The sequence below is a fragment of the Castor canadensis genome, chromosome 8 (assembly GCF_047511655.1).
Source record: "Castor canadensis chromosome 8, mCasCan1.hap1v2, whole genome shotgun sequence".
Classification (NCBI taxonomy): Eukaryota; Metazoa; Chordata; class Mammalia; order Rodentia; family Castoridae; genus Castor; species Castor canadensis.
The window spans coordinates 90,715,725-90,741,147 of record NC_133393.1 but is presented as its reverse complement, the minus strand read 5'-3'; the positions used below and the strand labels follow the sequence as shown (position 1 = coordinate 90,741,147).

General features: G+C 52.6%; 1 protein-coding gene across 6 annotated transcripts; it reads left to right on the top strand.

The window, feature by feature from the left end:
• The first annotated feature begins 1,209 nt into the window (after window positions 1–1,209).
• Znf385a (zinc finger protein 385A) lies at window positions 1,210–24,034 on the top strand. 6 transcript variants are annotated; one of them, XM_074083547.1, is made up of 8 exons: window positions 1,210–1,308; window positions 8,699–8,835; window positions 17,061–17,171; window positions 18,783–18,945; window positions 21,473–21,715; window positions 22,062–22,231; window positions 22,454–22,549; window positions 22,690–24,034. In XM_074083547.1, exons 1-8 carry the CDS (start codon window positions 1,299–1,301, stop codon window positions 22,918–22,920), a joined length of 1,161 nt encoding a protein of 386 aa, XP_073939648.1. In that variant the 5' UTR covers window positions 1,210–1,298; the 3' UTR covers window positions 22,921–24,034. The 6 variants fall into 6 exon arrangements, with proteins under 6 accessions (XP_073939648.1, XP_020019658.2, XP_073939649.1 ...); XM_074083548.1 differs by lacking the exon at window positions 1,210–1,308 and adding an exon at window positions 7,558–7,652; XM_074083549.1 differs by lacking the exon at window positions 1,210–1,308 and adding an exon at window positions 7,707–8,583.
• Window positions 24,035–25,423: the final 1,389 nt, after the last annotated feature.

The following is a 25,423-nucleotide window of genomic DNA, read 5'->3' as shown; positions in this document are numbered from 1 at the left end:
TGTGTTGGCAGGTGCAGAAACAGATCTTTTCTTCAAACCAGATCAATGGGATGAGGGCAAAGATTGCTGGGGCCTAGAAATAGGAACCTGCGCTTCCTGCACCTTCCCCTCTAGAAACCAGGAATACCAGTCCTCTTTCTCTTTCCTAAACTGTTCCAAGCTTCCACTCCTGACATCCTTGACCGACCTCTTCCCGCCTCCACCCTCCAGTTGCCAGTCACACCCCCTTGCCCTCTGGCTGGGGCTGGCCTGAAGCAGGCTACTTGGCATTCTGGGAAATCTGCCACCCTCCTCTTGAGGCAGGTATGGACAGGTCCAGGCTATAGCAGCTGCATCTTCCCCAGACGCCTTGTAGACTCACAGACTCCAGCTTCATGCTGAGGTCCCAGTTGCCAGCCTCCAGCCCAGGCACCTTGCTGGCCTTAGAAAACATCCAGGTGTTCTGAACTCCCTCCCCAGGTCTTTTGGTCCTCCCCTCCACCTCACCACTGCCCTTCATTCCAGGCTCTCTTTAGTGGGAAGTGCCCTGCCTTTGGATCTTGGATAGATGCTACCCTTCTCCAGACCAATCCAGGACATCTCTACAAGGTTGTGCCTCAGTTCTGATCTGTCATCTTCCAAATGCCCTAATGATCTGGATTACAAGCATCTGTTTCCACCTCCTCAGAACCACTGATTGCAGTCTTTTCACTCAGAACTTCCCTAAGGTCCCAGGGATTCTGACCCCAGCCAGAGATCAACCTCAGATCCATCTTCAACACCCTCTCCCCATTCACCTCTGAGACCCAACACCCAGGCGTCCTGCTCCAAAGCCAAAAAAACATACTATCACCCAACATTCTCTACTGCATCTCCCCACCCCCACCCCCACCCCCACCCCCACCCCCACCGTCCCAGTCCGTCCTTCTGGAAGGGATCCACTGGTCCCATCCAACCCAATTCGCGCCCTCAGACTCAGCCCCTCCCGGGATCCGGGGCATCTTAGTTTACACCCTCCTCCATCACCTCACACAGCCGTCTAGATGTCTTGTTCCCCCAACCCCGGCTTCAGGGACATCCTAAAGCCCGGAGATCCAGAGGCAGGAATCAGAAGGGTGGGAGGCGGCCAGGACGCCCCCTCGCGGAGCCCGGGGTGCTCGGGTCCCCCCTCCTCCAAGCTTCACCTGCTGCAGCCCCGCCCCAGCTCCGCCTCGGCGGGCCTCTGCTCCTCCTCCGACTCCTCCCCCCCGTACCCCAGCCCGGCCAGAACGGCCCCCGGGACAGAGCGACGCGGAACCCCGGGCGCCTGGGTCCCCAGCATGATCCTCGGTGAGTGGCTCTGCGACTCCGGGCTCCAGGCTCCTGGGACCCTCTGTATAGGTTACCCCCGCCCCAAACCTCCTGGCACCGCGGTGACTGTGGCCGCCCGTCAGCCACCGGCTCCCCTTCCCCCTTCGTCTGGCTTCACATCTGGGGTCCTCTCTTCTCCTCTTCCCCGAAACTACCGCTTCTCCCGATAATCTAGGGAGTGGCGAAGGGGGAGGCGGAGTGAGACCCCCGCCCCATAATGAGAACATTGCGTATTCATGAGGCTCATGAATATTATATGACAGTCTACGAGAGGCTGGGGGAGGGGGCTGGTCCTGGCCTGGTGGAGTTGGGGGAAAGGTTCTGATCCGTTCCCCCCTCACCACCACTCCCAAGCGTTTTCCCCCATCCTGTGCCTTGACACTCCGACATCCTTCTGGGCCCAGGATAAGAGGGAAAGGAGGAAGTGGCGGGGCGGGGTGGGGGGAGAAGATGGTGGGTGTAGCTTCGAGGTGAGTGTGGTGGGAGGTAGGAACCTGCGGGTTGAAGATAAGGGGGCTAGGGAGAAGAGGGGGTGGGAAACTGTCCATCCCAGAGCTGCTGCGGCTTAGATCCTGTCTCCGCAGCCATCCTGCCCCAACACGCCGGGACCTGCCCCTCTCTCTCCCTGCTCTGGCTGCCTGAGCCCTTCCTTTCCTTCTTCCTTCCTCCCCTCCACCCCAGCCTTGGGCCGGGGGGCTACCAGAGGAGGGAGGGGCGAGGGGAAAGTGAGGGTGGGGGAGGGGAAGTCCCGCCGGGCTCTGACAGCCCGTCTGCCACAGCCACCCCATCCTCATGACCTACATTGGGAAGGGAGCCCCAGGGATGGGGGAGGAGAGGGCCTAGCTGTGCTCTGGACTCTGCATCAGCTCGGGAACCTGGGCCCTGCCTCCACCACAGTGCATAGGCCTGCTCTGACCTCTACCCTCCACACTGGCTAGGCCAGTTCCTGGGCCCTGTTTATGGTTGGAACCCCCCACCAGGCCCAGACACCTGTAGTCTCCCTGCCCCCCACTGGGGACACCTGGCTCCATTCTGATGCCTGAGGGCTCAACTGGCTCCTGCTGCCATCCCTCTCTTGAGACCCTCTGCTGTTCATCTGCCTTCCTTCTCTTTCAACTGATGGCCTAGCCCATTGACTTCACTTCTCAACCTCCTTCCTCCATCTCAATCTCCTTCTCCTGGGAGGCCTCCATCTCTCTACCACTTTATGTCTGGGTCCCCTCCACCTGGGATTGCATCATAGCTATTAAATGAATGAGAGAACCAAGGCATGAATGGCTGCTTGCCTGCCCCCTTCCCAAGAGTGTTTCTAGCAGGGGAAGATATTCTGTGCCCTTCTATGAATACTCCCTCAAGAGAGACTCTCCCCAACACAGACTGGACTCAGACCCCTCAGCACACAGGCCCTGCATACCCCCAACCTGTGCCATCCCTGCGCTCTGGCTCTATCCTGGGCTCTGGCCCCAGAGGCAGTATCCAGAGTAAGCAGGACTTGCGCCAGTCCGGAGGCCCTGAAGAGAAGGGCATCACAGACCTGCTAGAGCCCAACCAAGACCCTAGCCACAGGAAAAATGCCTGGGTCCAAATTCTGTGAAATTGGACCCAGCCACAAATTGGCCCCCCACCACATCTCCCTGGAGGACACTATGAATTACCCCTCCCCAGAGGGCACTGTAATTAACTCCCTCCTTGTGCCAAGCCCACAGAAGCCTGGTAGGGCCCATACTTTTTTTTTTTTTTTTTTTTTTTTTGGTGCTGGTATGAGCCTAGAACTTTGCATATGTAAAGCACAAGCTCTCCCATTGAACTACATCCCAGCCCTCTTTGAGGAAGAAAGGAGAGAGGGAGGAAGCTGCCAGCCAAAGCTCAGGTCCCACCCTCAGAACCCACACTAAGGTATTCAATTCTGAATGCTGAGGTCCCTGAGTATGTGTGCAAGGTGGCCCTCGAGAGGCCCTAAGATGTTCCTGCCCGGCATATCCCTACCTAGCCCTGCTCAAGATCTAAAGTCAGGGCCCCACGTTCTAGATGGCAGTTCTGGATTCACGTTCCCTGTTCTGAGCCTTTCTGTACCATCCTTTCCGACTGAGTCCTTGACACAATGAGGGGCGGGGCATTAGGGAGGCCCATTCCAGTCAGGTTGGCAATGTTTCCCAAAGGTCTGCCTCCAGCTCTTCCCATTCCAGCCACCTCCTCCCTCTAGGCCCTGCCCCCACCCACATCTACCCTGGGGTTATTAGTGGTTCATAATCGTCCCCTTGTCTCTTTCATCTTTGACTTCAAAGTCTTTCCAGCCCTCAGCCTGCCTCCTGTCCAGATGAGGGAACTGAGGCAGAAGAGGACAAAAGCATTGAAGGTTAAGAGGATGAGACCCAAGTGTTCCTGTCCTTTAGGAATTTCTGAGGAGAGAGAACCCAAAAGTTCTGAAGGGAAAAAGAGATGGATTACAGATGGGATCTCAGTTTCTCCCTTGGCCCCAGAGTTTAACTTCCGTTTTAACCCAGTGCTCACCCTACACCTTTCACCACCTTGGGCCTTAACCACTTGTAACCTTAACCCCAATACATCTCTCTCTGGTCTTAATCTTATCCCTGGCTCAGTCTTCAGACTAACATCAACTCACAGCCCTACCCTCACACCTTCTCTGGTTCCAGTGCCTACCCAGACACAGCCACTCCCCAAGACAGCTCATAGCAGACGCTCCCATTCTTTCCCCAGTCCCTACCACCAGGGCTGCCACAGCCCCACCTAAGAAAGCCAAAGGGCTAAGTCTGGGGACCTGATCAGAGAAGGAAAAGACCAGCCCTGGGTGGGCGGAAGCCAGGTGTGGCTTGACTGTGCCTTACTGCAGGGAGGGAGACCTGCTTAGGACTGAGTAGGGGGTAGAAATAGCCAGATGGACATGTGACCAAGTGTCTGCGAGCTCACCTCTCTGAAGCACCTTGGGAAGTGTCTTCAATAAAGCATGTGGCAATTCTCCATGGAGTTGGGTAAGGCTCTGTCCGCTGGAGGTAATTAGTCTAATGAGGTTTCTGTGGAGGGGCCTGCCCCAGCCAGGCCCCAGCTCCTCCCTGCCCCGACTAACATGGTGCCACACACGCACACACTCCAATTTGCTCTCCTGCTCTTTCTCCAAACCTGCCTGCAGCTCTCATTTCACCAGATAACAAAAGCCCCAGATTTCTTACCTCATTGTCTGATTCCCCAGCCTTACTATTTTCCTGCCTCTCCCCCTCCCTTCCCTAGTCTATCCAAAAAAACATAGTGTCCAAAGCCCTGCCTCTGGAGCCAGACATGTTCAAATCCCCCACTAGCTGTGTGACCTTGGTCAAGTAACTCCCCATCTTCGAGCCAACTGTCATCATCTATCAGATGAGAACTCCTTTATTCAGCAAACATTTATTGAGCTTTCATTGTAACATGCCAGCACTTGACATGGATTCGTTCAATCCTCTCATCAACTCTGAGAGGCAGGTACTGTTGTTCTCCCTTGACAGATGAGAAATGAGACTGAGAGACTCAGAGGAACCAACTACAAACCCAGCTACTGCTCCGTGCAACCATCTGCCAGGAAATTGTGTGGAAAGTGCCTGGCAAAGCTGGGTCTGGAAATCCACGCCCAGTTCGAGGCCTGCCTGGGCTGTACAATGAGACCCTGCCTCATAAAGCCAATCAATCAGTCAGTCAATAGACTGGCATAGAATAAGCCCTCAAAAAGTCACAACTACTTTCTTTTTTTCTTGGCAATACTGGGCTTTGAACTCAGGGCCTCACGATTACTAGGCACTGTACCATTTGAGCCACTCTGCCAGTCCTCTTCTGTGCTAGGCTTTTTTCATGCCTATTTGTCCAGGCTGGCGTCAAACTGCAATCCTCCTAATCTCTGCCTCCAAAGTGGCAAGGATTACAGGCATGCACCACCAGCGCCTGGCTCATGACTATTATTCTCAGAAAAAGGAGCCAGGTGCCAGTGGCTCATGCCTATAATTCTGCTTGAGAGGTTGAAATCGGGAGGAACTAGGTTCAAGATCAGCCAGGGCAGTGGCAAATAGTTCAAGACTCCAACTCCAAAATAACCGGAGTAAATTGACAAGTGGTGTGGCTCAAGTGGTAGAGCGCCTGCTTTGCAAGTGGAATCCCTGAGCTCAAACCCCAGTCCTAACAAAAAAAAAAAGGGGGGGTGGGGGAGGGGGCTGAGGGTAGGGCTACATAAAACTAAGAGCCCTGAGTTTTTTGTTTGTTTGTTCATTTAGGTGTTTTGTTGTTTTGCTTTTTGCAGTGGTGGGGGTTGAACCCAGGACCTCATGCACGCTAGGCAAACACTACCACTGAGCCCTCAAGAGCCCTGTTTCTACCCACCCAACCCTTAAGCTGCCATCTGCCCTTCTACCAAAGATTTCAAAGTGGAGCAGACACAGGAATCTGGGAAGGAGACAATGCACCACTGGTCACCCACTCTGCTTCCTACCCTCATCTCACCCCTCTGTCCTACTTCCCTTCTCCCCACCTTAGGGCTCACATAAGTGGAAAAGATGAGTTGCTAGCCATAGGAAGCTGAGTGACTGCCGTCTGTTTTCCTCTGTCTCTCCTCTGGAGATAAAATGAGGACTCCAACCCCAGGAAATGCATGGGACTTGCTCTCCACATCCTCTCAAACAAGGTGGAAGCCTGTGCTCAGATCTCTGCTTCAGAGTTAAATTACAGCTCCTTGGGAGTGATGTAGCAGAGAAAGAATTTGCTACAGATCTTGATTTGAATCTTGGCCCTGATACTTACAGGCTGTGTGACAACAGCCAAGTTTTTTAACTTCTCTGAGTCCCAATTTCCTCATATGCTAAAAGGAAGAAATCAAAAGCCCTGAGTTCAAACCCTAGTACTGCCCAAAACAAAAACAAAACTAAAAGGAAGAAATCCTATCAGCTGTTGCATAAAATCATAGCAACTCATAGATGAAGCTACTTCAGGAGACTGAGTGTGATAATGCAGTTCATGACTTGGCACATAGTGACTTCTCAAATTTTTTTCTGTGACTTTTTCTGGAACTCAGCTCTCTAAGATGGGTTTCAGAATGGGAGTCCAAAAAGTCAAGAACCAGGGAATTATGCTGGCACCAGTAGCTCATGCCTATAATTCTACCTATTTACGAGGCAGAGATCAGGAGGATCATGGTTCAAAGCCAGCCCTGAGCAAATAGTACATTAGACCCTATCTCGAAAAAACCCAACACAAAAAAGCCACTAGTGGAGTGGCTCAAGTGGTATGAGTGCCTGCCTAGCAAGTGTGAGACCATGAGTTCAAATCCCAGTACTACCAAACAACAACAACAACAACAACAAAGCCAGGGAGCTAGTTAAGGAACCAAGCTACAGTCCTGGGTGTTGTGAGCAGGACAAGTGCCAACCCCAAACCAGCTGCTAGGGGTGGGTGCAGGAAGCTGGGGACACTGGGCACACTCAGGTTTCTCTCACCATTCCTGAGGCTCATTAAGGCTGCCCTGGCTGTGTATGCCAGGTGGTAAGGAGGGGTGGGGCACAGGGGAGAGGCCATGAGGGGACAAACCAGGAAGGGGAGATGGTCAAGCTGCCAGTCTGTCTGCTTCTCTATCTTCTCACTCTCTTTGTGCTCTGCCTTTTGGTCTTTCTGACCTGGTCTAGCTCTGCACTCCACTTCTCAGCAGTGTCTCTCTGTTTTAATGTCTCATTTCACTTTTTTCCATCTCTCCATTGTTCTCTATCCTTCTCTTGGTGTCTCTGTCCCTTTTCTCAGTTGTCTATTCCTACTCTGCCACTCTTTCCCATTCTCTGTTGCTCATTTTTGTCCGTCTGTCTGTCTACCTCTGCTCTCCCCATCCCATCCCAACACTGAAGATGTCAGAGGAGGAAGTGGACATAAGGTATACAGACCCCCAGCAGTTCAAGGGCCAAAGTCAAGCATCCTCCCCTCTCCTTCAGGCCTTGGAATATGGAAGCCCATGCTCCTAGCAGCCTGGCCTCTCTGCCTTAGGCACCACTCCTGGCATGGAATGGAAAAGACAGACCCCTCCAGACCTTTCTGGACCAACTCCCTGCCCCCAGCTGTGCCTGAGCCCTCCCCACTCCCTCCCTCTCGCCTCAGATTCCCCTAATCCCTGCTCCCCCGCCCTCCCCTCTGCCCCACTTTTCCAGGACTCTGATTGGCTGATCCTACTGACTGGGCTGGGGGAGGGGGATGGCGAAGGAGGGGGCAGAGGGCAGAACCAAGGGAAGGGGACACTATCAGGCCCAGGCCCCTGGGGGGCCAGGGCCAGGCCACTGCCTAGGGGCAGCAGGCACCAGAAACCAAAGGTATGAAAGGGGTCCTCTCTATGGAGGGAATAGGAAAGGATCCTGGGGACCCCCTGCCCTAGGAAGGTCAAGGTAGGACAGGGCCAGGCATGCAGCCTCCTGTGTTTGCCTTTGTTCCTGGGAACTCCTGTTGCTGGCAGGGGGTTACTGGAGAAGTGGAAGGCAGCCAGAGCTCCACAGCTGGTGGACAGTGGGTCACAGGAGGAAACTGTGAAAGCCCAGAGGGTCCTGAATGCCTCTGGGCTGCCCCTTTGGAACTTGGTAGAGTTCCTCCCAAGACTCTAGGGGGAGGAGAAGTTTCAGGAGAGGGTATTGAACTGAGCGGCTGGCCTGGACTTTCATTTCCCCTTGGGGTCAAACCAAGGTGTTCCCCTCCCAGAGGCCTGGGCAGTGTTTCCTCCTGCAGAGCTAGAGCCCAGCACTCCCAGAGAGGGCTGGAGCCAGGGAGGGCTGGAAAGGGGCTCAGAGAAAATGCCACCCACCCACTGCCTGCCCCCAGAGATGTCACAGTTAATTAAGAATTATGATTGGGATCAAATCATAACTCTAGGGATCCTGACAGATTCAGCACTTCCCCCTTCAAATCTAGGCGTCAGTGTCCCCCTCTGGGAAGTAGGATAAATCACCCACTTGACTCTGTTCTTCCTGGAATGATACCAAACCTTCCGATTCCCTGGGAAGAGCAAGACAAGAGAATAAGGAAGTGTCCAGGGGCTTAGGGCTCAGAGTTCCTGACTGGGTGAGAGGCAGCCTGCAAAGAAAGTCTAGGCTTTTCTCCTGGTCTGCAAAGGGCCTAACAATCTTGGGGGAGGGAGGGAGACTGGAGAAGGGGGAAGTGAAAGCCACCCAGAAGGGAAGCAAGGACTGTGCTCTCCCCCAGGCCCACAACAGACCTGCTCCATTGTTTGAGAACCAGCAGAAGTGTGTGTTGGTCAGACATGTGCATACCCTGGGGGGGGTTGTACCTCTGAGTGTGGGGGCCCTAGCTGGGGAGTGGGACTGCTTTAATCTTCCTACCCCACAGAATGTTTTCTTCTGCCCTTCAGGCAGCCTGAGCCGGGCAGGGCCCCTTCCTTTGCTGCGGCAGCCCCCCATCATGCAGCCCCCATTGGACCTCAAGCAGATCCTGCCCTTCCCACTGGAGCCGGCACCCACCCTGGGCCTCTTTGGCAACTACAGCACTGTGAGTACTGCCACCCACTTTCCCCACCTTCCTGTGCCAGGCCCCTTTTCTTCCCAACCCATCCCTGTCTTCTCCTCCTGTGCTTTCAACTCTTCCTCTCTGCTTATGACCCCATCTTGCTTACTTCATTGGCTCTGTGGTATACCATTAACAACAATAATAATAGATCTGCTAGGGACCAGACAAGGTTTGCTGTGAGTTATGTCACTCAGTCCTCCAGTGGCTTGCCCTGCCATCCACAGAAGTAGAGACCTAAACTGGTGATGGCTGGGGGGTGAGGAGCGCAGATGCTGAGTCAGAAAGAGGAACACGGAGGAAGGCGAGTATGGCTGTTTTGAAGTTCCAGCTCTCTGGAACCCACAGCTGAATGGACACTCAACAGGTAGGGCTTAAAGGGCTGGCAAAGTTGTCTAGATCTGATACAATATGAAATTGAGAGCTACTGCCCATTCTTGAGCAGGAGAGTGACTTGATAAGACCAGTGGTGGAGGGAGGTGAGTAAGGCAGCCTGGTGAAGGGAGCAAAGCCTGGAGGAGGCTGTCCTAGCAATGCAGGTCCCAAGGAAAGTTAGAATGGGCCAGGAGCAGTGGCCATGTAAGGGAGAGGAAGGGAGGACCAGTGAACTGTTTCCAAGGAAATACTGACAGGCCATGTGACCAACTAGTATTAGGGGTGTAGGGGAGAGAAGAAAGGGTGAGCCAAAGACAACTGCAGCGTTCAGGCCTTTGTGACAGGGAGGAAGAAGTCACCACTGACAGAGACAGGAGTTGGGGGAGGAAGCTATTTGTTTTGTTTTTTGGTTTTGGTGAGACTGGGGTTTGAACTCAGGGCTTTCCACTTGCAAAGCAGGTGCTATTACCACTTGAGCCACACTACCAGTTCTGAGGAAGCTATTTGTACTGAGGGTGCTGAGGTCACTTTAGAACTTGCTGAGGAGATGTACAGTAGGACACTGATCCAAAAAGTTCCAACACACAGCTGGAATTTGAGGCCTGGGGAGAGAGCTGAAGCTAAAGGTTTAGGGGGAATCAGCATTATTCAACTCAAGTCATCCACTGTCAAACCACATTCAGCCATAAATACACACAGAGCGAGCTGGCACCCGGCCCGTTACTATGTGAAACTCATTGAATCTTTGCAACAGCCCAACAAGTAGGCACTGTTATTTCTGTTTGACAAACAGGACAACAGAAACCAAGGCTCAGAAGAGGTTAGAACTTCATATAAGTTGCCACAGTATGTGCCTATGATTCGAACCCATAGCATCTGACTCCAAATAGAGTTCTCTTTATACCTTAACTGCTTCCCCAAATCGCCACCCAAAGACCCCCCAAACCACCATTTGCATTGTCCTTTGAAGTTTTCAAAGTGCTTTTCATATCTTAACCTTTATAATACCCTTTGGGGAGGCTGTTGCTATTATCCTCATTTTACAGATGAGAAAACAGAGCACTGATGATAAGAGAGGCACTGTTCTAGACACACAGAGACAGGAGGGTAAATATAGACAGTCCTGTCTCTTCTGGCAGTACTAAGGTTTGAACTCACACTCGCTATGCAAGGATTCTACCATTTGAGCCACCCCACCATCCCCTTTTTTGGTTGTTTTGTTTTTTTTGAGATAGGGTCTCGAAAACTATTTGCCCAGTCTGGCTTTGAACCACTCCTGATCTCTGCCTCCTGAGTAGCTAGGATTACAGGCATGAGCCACAAGCACCCAGTGACATAGTCCTGTCTTTCAGGGGAGAAAGACAGACATGTATGTATATGGCAAAACAGAGGGATAGTTTTAAATATTGTCACAGAGATGCAAAGATTTAATTTTTAAAACTATTTGAGCACCTATTATGTTCTGGGCATTCTTAAGGACAGAGAACTGAGTCCTTGACCTTATGGAGCTCACAGTTTAGTAGGAATAATAGCAGGTTAACAGTTATAGTGCTGCAGAGTCATGTCAGAAGCATTTAGCTTGCATGGAGCCCAAGGGGACATTAAGAAAGACTTGCTGAGCCAGCCCTGGCAAACAGTTCCGCAAGACCCTAGCTCAAAAAAATCCTTCACAAAAAGGGGCTGGTTGAATGGCTCAAGGTGAAGGCTCTAAGTTCAAACCCCAGTACCCCCAAAAAAAAGAAAGAAAGAAAGACTTGCTGGATGTGGAGATGCCTAAGGTACCAACAGAGTTAAACAGAAAAAAAAGGGAGCAGAGGGGAAGAAAAAAAGGACCTAATCTAACTGGAGACATATGACATGATTTTGACTTTGAAGAATTATTAGTAAGATTTTTGTTTTGGTTTGGTTTTGATTTTGGGTTTTGAGATAGGGACTCGCTATATAGCCTAGACTGGCTTCAAACTCTGGATCCTCCTGCCTCAGCCTCCCAAGTGCTGGGATTACAGGCATACACCACCATGCCCAACTTGTCAGTAGGATTTTATTGTGTTTGTTTGTTTTTTGTTTTCGCAGTACTGGGGTATGAACCTAATAGGGTTTTAAAAGTAGCCTTAGAGAACATTCTAGGTTGAAGCAAATTGCATGAACCAGAGTTAGAAAAGAACATTTGAGAAAATGCAACTGATTGAGTGTGACTGGAACGTAACGTCAGGAAATGCTTTCCCCCATCTAGATACCTGACTTGCACTTACCTCAGGTCTCAACAAGCCTATCATTGTCCCCCCCTTTTATAGATGAAGAAATACAAACCTAGAGAGGTTAAGTGACTAGTCTAAGATTATACAGCTACTTGGTCCATTCACATAAATAATCCAGGGTTTCTGACTCGGGAAGGGTTCTTGACTCCACTACTTCCGGCAGAGCTCTTTAAAGCCATGGGCATAGGGGGCTGAGGGTGGAGCTCAGTAGTAGAGCACTTGCCTAGCATGCATAAGGCCTTAGATTCCATCTCTACCACCCCACTAAAAAAAGTGAATAAAAGACTGGGTATTGTGGTACATGCCTCTAATTCCAGCATTTGGGATGTAGAAACTGGAGCATGTTGAGTTCATGCTCCATGTAGGCAGCCTGAGCTAGATAGTCAGTTTCAAAACTGTCTCAAAAAAACAACAACAAAAAATAATATAGTCTTGGTGGAGTGGCTTAAGTGGTAAAGCACCTGTGTAGCAAGTGAGAGGCCCTGAGTTCAAACCCCAGCATCACCAAAAGAATAAAAATAAAAATAGTAATAAAGCCATGAACATGAGTGGAATATAGGCTGAAAGGCACCATCTTTGGCATCTGATTGGCAGACTGTGAATTGATATCCCAAAATACTGGTTGTGTACCCTCAGGCAAGTCATTTAACCATCCTGACCCCTAAGTTTATCAGCTATAAAAGGTGGGCACACACCTATAATCTTAGCATTTAGGAGACTGAGGCAGGAGGACCATAAGCTCGAAGCACCCTGGTCTAATAGCAAAACCCTATCTCAAAAAAAACAAGACAAACAAAATAGGGGTATAGTAATAGTATTAACTTTCAAGGTTGCATGAATCACATTACACAGTCATACAGCCTACCACAGGCAAATGCTCAGCGTTAACTGCCATAATTTTTACACTACTATTATTTTTATTTAAGGGGAAGCAGAAAGAGAAAGGTAGGAGGGTCAAGGCCTCAACCTTGGGGAACAAACAGAATTAGGTAGTGAGACCAGAGGGAGGCTCCAGAAAAGGAAGAAGAGGAGCCACTAGAGGAGGTGGGGAGGAAAATATGTTCCTGTAGAGTTGGAAAAGCCAAGAGAGAGTGTGTGGCAGGCTGCATCAATAGTGTCAAATTCTGCAGGGAAATGAGGACTGCAGAAAAGCTGCGGATAGGCCTTTGGAAGTACTGTGCAGCAGTTAAGTACATGGCTTTGGAGTCAAGCTGCCCAGGTTTAAATTCAAATCCCAGTTCAGCCACTTACTAGCTTATGACCTTGGGCAAATTATTTAACCTCCCTAACCCTCAGTTCCTTCGTCTATAAAATGAAAATAATAACAATATTTACTTGAAATAGTGGCTGTGATGATTTAATTAAATAATCCATGCAACTAGCTCAATACAGAGCTGGCACATTCCAGGGGCTCAGTCAATATTAGATGGTGGTTTTATTCATGGCAGAGTTTCTCCCTTCCGGTGTGCTGTTACCTCCTGCTCTCTCTCTTATTTGGGCAGTTTCAATCCCTTTAGGCCCCTCCGTTATTACTGTCTCCCCTCATTCTTCTCTTACTTCACTGCTTCCCTCTGCCCTTGGACGTCCCTCACAGTCTCCCAAAGCCAGCCTCTCTCTGGATCCAGTCCCCTGCTTCACTCATCTCTTTGCCTACAGTAGGTGGAATGGGAGGGGTGAGACCAAGAGATGAGAGAGTGGGAATCCCAGGCCCTGTCCAGAGAGAATGTGGTGTCTGGGGTGGATGGGGGCTGGTTTGCCCTCCTGCCGCTCACCCCCCAGTGCTGCCCTAGACACGACCGCCAGAGGGCGGTAAGTGCACGAAGCGTAGCTCTGGGTAGCTGGTGCTCGAGCAGGTGGCGGGCAAGGGGAGATGGGAAGAGGTTAGGACGTTGTCCCCAATCTGAGGTCGCTTCTGCTCCAGTTGCCCCCGGATCCACCGGCGGAGGAGTCACTGAGACTCCTGGTTACTTGGACTCTGTTTCCCATTCCTATAAGGGTAGCGACTTGTAAAAGGCAGCAGCATAGTGTCTGTGTGCAAATGTAACTGGAAAAGTGTAGTCTGGAGACTAGGAAGAAAGGCTGTCCTCCGAGGACAGCTGGACAAACAGAGTCTTCCGTAGGATTTGTGGGGCCAATGAACCCAAGAAGGAACCCCAGTTTAGGGAGTCGAGGTCATCAGGTCAGTGCCCCGCCGTCGGGCCGAGTGGAACCTCGCCAAGGCAGCGTCTTTCCTGGAAGCAGTGTCTGGTAGTGGACATCATCTGCTCTCCTCTTTTCGTCCTAGCCCCCCTTCATTCCTCTCCGGCTCCCTGGCCCCGCCCCAGTTTTCGGCCCGCCCTCCGCCCCGCCTCCGGGGCGGGCTCCGGACCCGGCCGGCGCCGCCTCCCCTTCTCTGGGCCGGCCGGGCCTCACAGCCCCGAGCCGCCCGGGCAACGAGCGCTGCGTACCCGGCCTGCCCGGCCGGCCAGGCTCGCCCCCCGCCCGGGTCCATCACCCCGGGCCATGGAGCCGCGGCCCCCAGGGTCCCGCAGGGTAAGCCACCCGGCCCCTCCCCTCCCCGAGCTCCGCGGCTGCCGCAGCGCCCCCCCACCCCATCCCCACCCGCCCTGCGGGGCTGGCTACCTCTCCCTTCGCCCAGTCCTCGGGTTGTCCGCCCATCCCCCACATCGGCGCGGCCCTAACCAATCTCTGGATCCCAGCTAGCGCCCCTGACTACTGCCACCTTACTGGATACCCTAACCTCTGTTTCCCAGGTCCTTGGAGTCCCCCAGATCTTCAGACTTACCATCAGATCTTACACCTACCCTCAAATGACCACGCTGCTCATCCCTCTTAACCAGCCTTGGCCCCTTCCCAGCATCCCTTTCCCACCAGCTTCCACCTGCTGTTTAGACACCCCCTAGTTCCTTCTCTTTCCTCTGTCTATATTGCCTGTTCCTCAGGTCTTTACATCCCTGAGATTCCACTCTCATTCCCCTGTCGCCTTATTTTGAGAGGGTGGAAACTGAGGTGGTCAAACAAGGGGCTGCAGATTCCATCAGATAAAGGGCAATGGAAGAAAATATAATGATAGCCCCGCTCCTCCTGTTCGTGATCTGGTTTCTCCCTTGCCCTTCCTGATTCATTTTGCCCTAGCTTCAGGGAGCCATTCCCCTTCATGTCGGCTATTGGAGGGCAGGTGGGAGGTGACTGTTAGGGGACTTTTCCAGGCAGTATCTGAGCCAACGTCCCAGAGAAGGGGCTCTGGAGTAAGATGGGCTCTGGCAGATGATGGCCTCCACCCCTCTCCAGGGAACCTTCATCTAGGTCACCAGGGCCTCCTGACCTTGGCCTGGAGCACCACTTCAGTAGCTCACATTCCACCTGCATCAGGATTTGGCCCAGGAAACTTCACCTTCAGCCCAATGTCTCCTCAGTTCCTGGAGGAGAAGGTGGAGAGGGTCAGTCTGACTCCATTGCTGCCCCCCCCAATTCCACCCCTAATTTGTTTCTGGACTTTCATCTGGGGAGAAGGCTGTACACATTAAATTCTCAACATGGACAAGGGACCCAGGTGGGACAAAGACTGTTTTCAGGAGATGGAGGTTGGGATGGTCAGTCCACAACTCATCCTCAGGGTCCTGGGTCCTCAGCCCTTCTTGGGAGCAGGCTGGGGTGACGGGGTGGGCAAAAACAGAACTGGGAGACTGCTTTCTCCTCTCTATCCTACTCCTCTCTCCCTACTGTTTTCATGCGACTTAAGTTTCCTGGCCTAGATTGGGTTTCTGCCTGGGCTGAATTCCCATTCCCCACCCAGCATGTGAGGAAGCCCAGGCTAGGAGAACCCTGGGGCAGAGTTGGGGGCTTGTGAATAAGAACTGAGACCTGGAGGCTGAGAGCAGCAGTCTGTCTCCCCTTTCTGATTAAAGTCTGTTTCTAACTTGGTCTGTCTTTCTTTCTGCCAAACACATCATACACTCACACAAACACACAGCTGAAGATTACACAACCTGACCATTCATGGTGTCAGCAAAGCCCCCAACACAGAAATGTTGATACATAATGATGTACACACAGTACATGACACTCATTCACACTCCACCCATGCACAGATTGATCACAGCCTGCCTAACACACGCAGACACACCCATTCTTCTCTTTTCCTTGGATGTGACTAGGGCTCTGGGACGCTCATGGGGAGGTAAGAAGACAGCCATTGAGAGGGGCTGCTTCCAGCCAGGGGTAAGCCAAGGGTAAGTCTGACATTTGTCAGACCAATTATCTGAACTCTGTCATGATTCCTCCATCCACTATTTACCAAAATGAGGTGAGGCTTGTACCCAGCTCCCAGGGATGCTGGAGCCACTTTCCTGACACAAACCCCAACCAGACAGCAAGACTCCTGTAGGGAGGTGAGGAAAGTCAAGATGTCTAAGTTTTCCAAACTGTGCTTCATATTCTGTCTCTTGCCATGATTCTTGCAGAACCCTGAAACCTGTGCACAGGGAGGGCTCAACTGAGGAGCTAAAGACCCCAGAGTGCCCAGCAACTGTCTCTTACTTGATTCACTCCACCTGTAAGATAAGGTTTCAGCCCTCATTCTTATGAAGGACCCAGCCATCACTCAATCCTCCTCAGCCACAGCTGCATTCCAGTCCTGCCCCTCCCTGGCCCCTTAGGGACGTAAGGGAAGTGGACTGTTCAGAGGCTGTTTCCATGTCTCTAGGCCCTTGGCTTCATCCCCTGATAGCAGAAGTCCTCAGAGAAACTCCCGTCCTCTCCTCCTCTCATGTGAACTCTTGGCAGGAGACTGCAGAGACATCTGCTGACCCAGGGTGGAGGCAGAAATGGTTCCTAATCCCACCCACCCCACAGCCCTGCCCCAGAAGCCCTGTTGATCAGGGAGGGAGGGTTCAGGAGATCCCTAGGCTGCCTCAGGCCAGGCCAGCTGTCCAGGTCCCCTCTTATTCTCCATTATTCGCTACAGCCACCTATTCTCTCATAAACTTTTTATTCCCTTTAGAAGCTGCTATTTTACTTAAAGAGGTTCAGAGAGTCAGTATGTTAGGTCAAGCTGGGGCCCAGAGATGGGAAGCTGGGAACATCTGTCTCCTGGGACCAGAGGCTGGGCTTGGCAGACAGTCTTACCCACAGTGGGACCACAAGGATCAGCTGATGTCCCTAGTATCTAAGGTGCCTTGGGACTTCTGTCAGTGGGCCTCTGAAAGGTTGGCTTAGCTAAAGGATATGGGTCAAGGTAACAGAATGGTACCTTCATGGTATAAAATGAACCAAGTCAGGAATCCAAGTTCAGGTTCCAGCTGTGCTCTTAACTCATGGTGTGACCTTGGACAAATAACTTCTACATTCTGTGAAATGGGAGCATTTGGGCCAGTGACTCTATCAGATCCCTTAGAGTACTGTGAAGATTAGGCTGGGGAGAATCTGAGGACCCAGCTCAGTCATCAGGCATACTGAGGGATGGGAGGAGACTCTGGGACCTTGGTTCAACCCAGCTGCTGCAGGGTGGGGGAGGGGTGGGATGATAGACATGAGCTTGTGCTGGGGCTCCTGGCTCACCCCAGCCTGCCTCCACAGATGGACCCTGTGCAGAAGGCTGTGCTCTCCCACACTTTTGGGGGGCCCTTGCTCAAGACCAAGCGGCCCGTCATTTCCTGTAATGTCTGTCAAATCCGCTTCAATTCTCAGGTAAGAAGTCCAACTACTCACCCAGTGGGTGAGACAGGGAAGTCAGGGGATCTTGAGGAAGGGCAGAGGCTGGGAGCTCTGGGTGAGGGGCAGGAATTAAGGGAGTGCTGGGGAAGAGCAGGGAGGGTCAGGGGCTTGTGGAAGGCACTTGAGAGGGATGTGCAGTTGCTATGTGTTTTGACATGAATAAATCCATCCTCTGAGGCTAACCTCTCCCTCACTTAAGGACTGGGGCATCCCTGTCTCAGGGCTTCTGGAAACACAGATGTCTGGGTAGGAGTGTGGCCTCTGGCCCTTAGGCACATGGCTGAGTTAGGTCATTGGCTCCCTGCAAAACCTATGCCCCCCCCTCTCAAAAAAAAACCTATGTCCTCTTTGGCCTCATTTAAACGCCTGCCTGGGCCCACCCACTTCCCTCTAACTAGGCTTCCTCTTCTCTTCACCCCATTTTTTACTCTCCTCCCTCCAATCACATACAAAGTAGCCCCTCATCCTTTCCATGGAACTTTCCCCATGCATAGAAACCACCTCGAACCCACATGTCCACCCACCCAGATCTCCTCCTGCTGAGGCTCCACTGAGAATTCTGTTTGGGTCCAGAGGAGATTTTGTGGGGTGTAAGCTCTGAGAGCTTTTGGAGAAAAACAGCAGAGCCTCATTCTGCTGAATAGGGGGAAATAAAAGCATTTTCTGTTTCTCTCTACACACACACACACACACACACACTCACACTCACACTCACACACACAAACACACCTCATGCTGCTGGGCCCTGCACACCGCTACTCTACCCGGAGCTGTCAATCTTCTTTTCCTGCCTATCCACACCTTTTATTTCTACCCCTGTTTAGGTGACCTTGTGCTCCAGGACTGACATTCTTAGCAGGGGTGCAAATGGGAGTGGAGGGTAGGAGTGGGCAGAGAGTAGGTGGAGCCAAGACCAACCCAGCATTAAGCCTCTTGTTTAGCTTGGACCCCAGGCATCCTATCTACCAACCCTGTCTCCACTTACTGGTGGAAGGAACAAGACAGAGGGGTAAGGAGCCAATAGCAGGCAGCCCTTCCCTCTCGTTGCTCTCTTTTTCCCTCCCCCCATCAAGTGGCTCTGTTTTGACAGCTGTCTCTGCTGCTGTCTCTTGTCTCCAGAGCTGGGCTTGAAGCCAGGGTCCTCCAGGGTGTCTGCAGAGGCTTTAGGGAAAATGAGACCTGAGGGGGAGTAGTCAGTACAGAACCCAGGCATCTGAGCTCCCAGGACTGAGGAAAGCAGGCAAGGCCTCTGCCAGTTTAGCATTCTTCCATAGGTTTGGGGTCCCCCTCCTTCTGCCTTGGGGCTAGGTGGAGGTCTTGAATCAGCAACCAGATCCTGATGGTGGTGGTGGGGTGCGGCCTGGGCTAGGTGGGGATCCAGATTCCCAGAGACTCAAGCTTGAGAAGTTCATGTGAACCTCAGGAATAACCAGACTTACTGGCATGGGGCTTTACATCTCAGGAGTATGGACAGAGATTCTCTGCAGCCTGCTGAGTCCACCCTAGGACCTAAAGGAGCTCTGTAGGAAGGTCAAGCAGATGAAAAGTGATCTCAGATTCCATTTTCTCCTTCCATCCCTAAAGAGCCAAGCTGAAGCACACTACAAGGGTAACCGTCACGCCCGCCGAGTCAAAGGTATTGAGGCAGCCAAGACCCGAGGCAGGGAGCCTGGCATCCGGGAACCTGGAGACCCAGCTCCACCAGGCAGCACCCCTCCAAGTGGGGATGGGACAGCCCCCCGTCCAGGTGTGTCTGAATCCCCCCACTTTCTTCAACTGTTCTGTCTTCTCTGTTCTCTTCCTATTTCCCAGAACTCTCCTCTGCTTCTTTCTTCTGCTCTCATTCCCCACCCCCAACCCCACCCAAGGTGAGTCCAGACATGATGATGTAAAATTTCCATACTGTCACTCTCACTCTCACCCATCCCCTGCCTCAGCTTCTCTCAACAGAGTCCCCACTGTCTATCCTCCCCACTGCCCAGTGACTCAGAGAGGGGCTAGGGTGAGGCCACCTGGCAAACCTCCCCAAGAAAAAGAGAACCGTCCAATCCAGAGAGAGGCCCGTCACCCTGGGGAAAGAGAATCAGGATATCTGAGCCCTACTGGGGCTCCCCCAGGGAAGACTGAGTTCAAGAAACCCAGGTGACTCCCTGGATGATCTTGGGTAGACCTCCAGACCCTTCTGTGTCAGAATTTTTTTTTTCTGGCAAATAAGACAGCGAGACTTAAGGTCTTTGAGGTCTTTCCAGGTTTACAAAAAGAAACTCTGAAATTCTTTTTCCCTCATGGCTTGTGGCCATGCTTAACCATATTTCCAAGAAACTGAGAAGAGGGAATATGGGGACAAGAAGATATGAGCCACCCTCATCCTGGGATTACCACATCAGATGTCAGTTATGGCCAACTCCAGAGAGATCTGCCATCTCCCTCGTTCCCAGTTCCTCCTACCCTGGCCTGTTTTTCTTGCCATACCCTACCCAAAGAAGAATGAGAAAGCCTCTGCACTGGCAGCTTAGGACCATGGCCTCCGCTCTTGCCACCACCCCCACAACACAGAACCACCCTCAGGCGTGCACAGAACAAGGGGGCAGGCCTGAATTCTAATTATGCTCTGGCTGTTTCCTAGCCTGATCATTCTGGATTAGTTTAACATCTCTGTAAAATGGAAATGTAGATGATGATGGTGGTGGTGGTTAACATTTCTTGACTAGCACTGTTCAAGGTTCTTTTTGTTTTGTTTTGGTTTGGTTTGGTTTTGGCAGGATTGGGGTTTGAACTTAGGACTTCACACTTACAAAACAGGTGCTCTACTACTTGAGCCACACCTCCAGCCCAGTTTGTGCTAGTTATTTTGGAAATAGGGTCTTGTGAACTATTTGCCCAGTCTGATCCCAAATCACGATCCTCCCCATCTCAGCCTCCCAAGTAGCTAGGATTACGGATTTGAGCCACTGGTGCCCTAATAAGCACTCTACTATTTGAGTTACTCTGTCAGCGCTTTTTTTGTGTTGAGCATTTTTTTTTTTTTTTGTGGTACTGGAGTTTGAACTCGGGGCCTACACCTTGAGCCACTCCACCAGGCCTTTTTTGTAACAGGTTTTTTCAAGGTAGGGTCCCGTGAACTACTTGCCCATGCTGGCTTCAAACCTTGATTCTCCTGAGCTCTGCCTCCTGAGTACCTAGGATTGCAGGTTTGAGCCACCAGCACCCAGCTGTGTTGGGTATTTTTGAGATAGCATCTTCCTTCCTCCCTTCTACCCCCCAGGCTGGCCTCAAACTGCAATCCTCCTGATCTCGGCCTCCTGACTAGCTAGGATTACAGATGTGAGCCACCAGCACCAGGCCTGTTCTAGGTTCTTTACACATATTACCTCATTTAGTTCCTGCACTATCTCTTTGAGGATACAGAGCAGGATAACTGTACCTGCCCTGCTTTCTTAAACCATGAAGTATTATCAGACTGAGACGTGGACGTGCTGTCTGGACTGGGATGGAGATGGGGGATGTCAGAAATGAGTAAGAGAAATAAGGAAAAGAATCATAGGATGGGCAAACAAATGGACACCTGCAGGGGTCAGGTATGCCCATCCCACCAGTTCCCTACCTCCACTGTGGGGCTCCCCCACCCCATGACCCGGAAACTGGATCAGCTGCTGGAGTGAGAATAGGAGCACTAGAGTTTCCCCTGTACAGAGGCCGGAACCCAGTGCAGAGGCCTGGGGCCTGTGCATCTTTAATCAAGCCATGAATTATAGAGCAGCCTGCATCCCTGTTTCTTCCCTCTCCAGTTCTGCTGTTTCTGTTTCCCTTTGCCATGCCTGCATCTGTCTCTCTTGACCTTCCCTCATGCTGGTTCTGCCCCTTCCTACAGTTCCATGGTGCCTCCCTGGAGGCTGAGCAGGATTCTGGGAAGGGGCTGTCCTGGCAGGAAACTCACACTGGCTGGCAGGCCACTGGGGGGGGGGGTGAATCCTTGCTCCATGCCTCTGCCCCTGGCTGGGCAGGCTGCCAGCTTTACCCTCAAGGTAGGCTGGTGGAGACTGACCCCCTTGTCCATTCTAAGTTTATGGGGAAAAAGTCAGGCATTGGAGTCTCACACCCAGCCAGTGGCAGCCGAACTACATTTGGCTCTGGCCCAGGGCATGAGAACATGCATGTTGTCACAGGGTGGGGATTCCTGGGTCCCTGCCCTCCAGGAAATGGGGGTGGGTCTCCACATAAAGAGTCTTCTCCAAGAGCCATCTGGGATGACCCTCATGTTTCTCCCCCAACAGTTTCCATGGAGAATGGATTGGGTCCAGCCCCAGGATCCCCAGAGAAACAACCTGGCTCCCCATCCCCTCCCAGTGTTCCAGAGACTGGCCAGGGTGTAACCAAAGGTGATGGGGGGACTTCAGCCCCAGCTTCCCTACCTGGAGGTAGCAAGGAAGAAGAGGAGAAAGCTAAGAGGCTGCTCTACTGTGCGCTATGCAAGGTGGCTGTGAACTCCCTGTCTCAGCTTGAGGCACATAACAAAGGTATGGACTCCCTGCCTCCAACCACACTCTCCTATTCCTGGCCCCTGCATTTTATTACTTAATTCTTCTAGCTTCCATCCCCAGATTCTCTAAGACCTTCCAGCCTACTTCCTTTCTCAGCCACCTCCCCATCCCTTAGTAGCTTCCTCAGCTCCCCCTCCACCTTCTTTCACCTGACTCTCCTCTGGCCCACCTTGTGTTTGGGAAGAACCCAAGAGGCTTGGAAAAATCCTACAGTTGCCCCCACACACTCCCATATTGTAACCTGGAATGTGAGCACTTAAGGCCTGGTAGGCCTGGAGAATTTTTCCTCTACCCCTTACTTCCTGTCCTCTGTGGGCTCCAGGTACTAAGCACAAGACAATTCTAGAGGCCCGAAGTGGGCTGGGGCCCATTAAGGCTTACCCTCGACTGGGGCCTCCCACCCCTGGGGAGCCAGAGGCTCCTGCCCAGGACCGAACCTTCCACTGTGAGATCTGCAACGTCAAGGTCAACTCGGAGGTACAACTAAAACAGGTGCGTCCAAGGTTCTTCCCAGGAATTCTGGGGAGTTCTACCTGCTAAGGGAAAGGGAGACTAGGAGCCTTGGTAGGGGTCCTTCTTCAGGCTCTGACCCCTGTGTCAAAGAAGGGGGTGTACCCGGTGCCTGAAGTGCCTATTATCCAAGCTATGACCTTGCCCTTTCATGATTGCCCTTTTCCCGGGGCTCACAGCCCACTACCCACTCGTTCCCCTCAGCACATCTCCAGCCGGCGGCACCGAGATGGCGTGGCCGGGAAGCCCAACCCACTACTGAGCCGTCACAAGAAGCCTAGGGGTGCCGGGGAGCTGGCGGTGAGGACTGGGCACTGGGGAATTGGGCCACGGGAGGACCTGGGTGAATTGAAAAGAGGGACGCGGGCCGGGGCCAGGAAAGGTGGTGTTTGCAAGACCGCCGGATGACCTCTCTTTTCCCTCCTCTCTCCTGGCTGCAGGGCACGCTGACTTTCTCCAAGGAGCTCCCCAAGTCCCTGGCCGGCGGCCTGCTCCCCAGCCCCCTGGCGGTGGCTGCAGTCATGGCAGCGGCAGCAGGCTCCCCGCTGTCCCTGCGTCCAGCTCCGGCCGCACCTCTTCTGCAGGGACCGCCGATCACCCACCCCCTGCTCCACCCGGCACCCGGGCCCATCCGAACTGCGCACGGACCCATCCTCTTCTCTCCTTACTGACCTCAACCCTGAACCCCTCCCATTCAACCCTCCACCTCCAGCCGGGACCCAGGCCTCCGGGCTCCCAGCCCGTCCCTCCTCCCGGCACTCCCTGAATGATCTCTCCTCCCCCACCCCACCCCGAGGTACGGGGTTCCAGGAAAGGGGAGGGGTAGCGGGGGAGGGAGGCTTCAGAAGGGGGGGAACACCCCAGATCTCAGGGAACCCCGCCCCCTGCCCTTCCCTCTCCCGTAGAAAAGGGGGGTCCGTCTCACCCCCAAGTCTCCTTGGAGACACCCCCCTCCCAAAAGCCATGTCCATCCAGCCCTTCCTCCCCCAAACCTAGCACAAAATGGGGTTCACAAGCCATGGTCAGGGGCCGGGGTGGGGGAGGAAATGGATTTTCTTGGCAATAAGCGGACTCTGGGACTCCGGCCCTCCACCCCAAACTGAAGCGCTTCCGTGAACACCCCCGTCCTCCGCAGGGGGAGGGGAGCAGGCGGGATCCTAGGTCCCTCATAAGCACTTTGGTGTTACCGCCTGCAACCTCACTGTGCCCGCCCCGCACCATGCCCCAGCCCCAGGTCTAGCCAGGCCCATCGGAGGGGCAGCACTTGGGGGCATCTCTGGCACTTGGGTGGGACCAAGGAGATGCCCCCATAGACCCTTCCCTCGCTCCGTCCTCCCTAGTCCGGGTTCCATTCTTTTCACCAGCACCCATCGCCCAAGGGGTACCGAGGGGGGCAAGGGGTGTCCAGTCCAAGCCCACGCCCGCCTCGCCTTCCGCAAAACTGTGAGCAAAAAGCAATAGAAGCCTCGCCCCCGCCCCTCCCCTTTCCGCAGGATTCGCCGAGTCTGTAGCCTCCCTTATCCCAGCTCCTAGACCTCATGGCTGTCCTCTCCCGTGACACCTCCACTGCACAACTCGGGCGGGGGCGTGACACCTCCACCCCTTCTGTGGTTTCCGTATTGTCAGCCCTTCCAGCAGCCGACCTGGGAGGGGGACCGGTCCCTACTGGCCTTCCCCTCCCCATCAACTCTTTCTGCTTGACAATGTAGCAACCCCGGCCCTCCACTTCACCCTCCCCTTTCCTTCTCCTTGACAATAAAGTCTGGATTCGTTCTGCCCTCCGCCCCCCAGACTCAAGACTCTGTCTTTGCCCGCTATCTATATGGTGAGGGAGGCGGGCTGGCTAGAAAGAGAAGTGGAACTGGAAGACTGGAGCGGGAGGAGTCTTGTGCAAGGCGAGTCCAGGTTCCCCATCCCACCCACTCCCAATCCCGCCTTCTTTGAGTAAAATTGGCCGGAGGGAATCAGTTGTAACCAGGTCTGGGATTGCAGCTGTGGCTGATGAGTTCGCAACTCCACCAGGCGGCGCCCGCGACACAGAAAAGAGTCTCCCCTAGGCTAAGCCGCTCCTTTTATGTGTTTTCAAAATTCTAGGGAGATGGGTCTAAACTCAGACAAAGGAAAGAATCCAGCTTTTGTGCCTCTGGTGGGAACACACATCAGCAAGACACAAGGCGAAGGAAGAAGTGGGGACAAATAGTATTTGAATTCTAGCTTCTGCTTGGCCTGATAGGAATAGTGACTTTGGGTCAGGCCTTGCCCTCTCTGGACCTCAGTTTTCTTATCTGCAAAAATGAACAGGCTTGGGTCTTAAAAGCTCATTTAAACCTCATGTACCTAAGACTAACACACTGAGACTTTCATTTGCAGATATAATACAATACCCTCTCATCTGGCCCTCTAAAAGACCTGGGACAAGGGAGCACTCAGCTACTTTGCACCTCACACATAGGGAAAGGGTCTCCTTAACCCCAGAATTCAGTTTAGCCGTGTACTGCCAAGAACAGCCAGTAACCCGTGACCCCTCTGTCCAGACTTACTAGGTGACAGGAAAGTCAAGCCAAAAAGCTAGGACTAAAACTTGTCTATGTATGTTGTACCTTCTTACTTCTACCTTCTGCCTACTTCCCAGTCTTGCACAAGACAGGAGGAGGGAAGGTGGAATGATGACTCTGAAAGAGGAAGGAAAGGTCATTCTTTTTTTTTTTTTTTTTTTATTCATATGTGCATACAAGGCTTGGGTCATTTCTCCCCCCTGGGAAAGGTCATTCTTGTTCTCACTCTAGAGATGACCCCCTTTCAGTCTATTGAAAGTATATTCTATTCCTAATAAACATGACTATCACTTGTACTACAAAAGAGAGAGAGAAGAGAGAGGGGATTAGGAGCCTCTTGGTTTGTCAATAATGAAGTTGGGGGTGGGGGTTCACTGTGGGTTCAGAACTGGAACAAAACAAGGAGATTTTTGTTTTGTTTCAGGTCAGCCTAGCTCAAAAAAAGGTAGAGACTGGAGACCCACAAGGATAAGGGGCAAGTGTGGCTCCTATAGAAGAGCAGGTAGAAGCCAGGCATCAGTTGCTCACACCTGTAATCCTAACTACTTGGAAGGCTGAGATCGAGAGGATCAAGGTTCAAGACTAGCCTAGGCAAACAGTTCTCAAGACCCCTATCTCC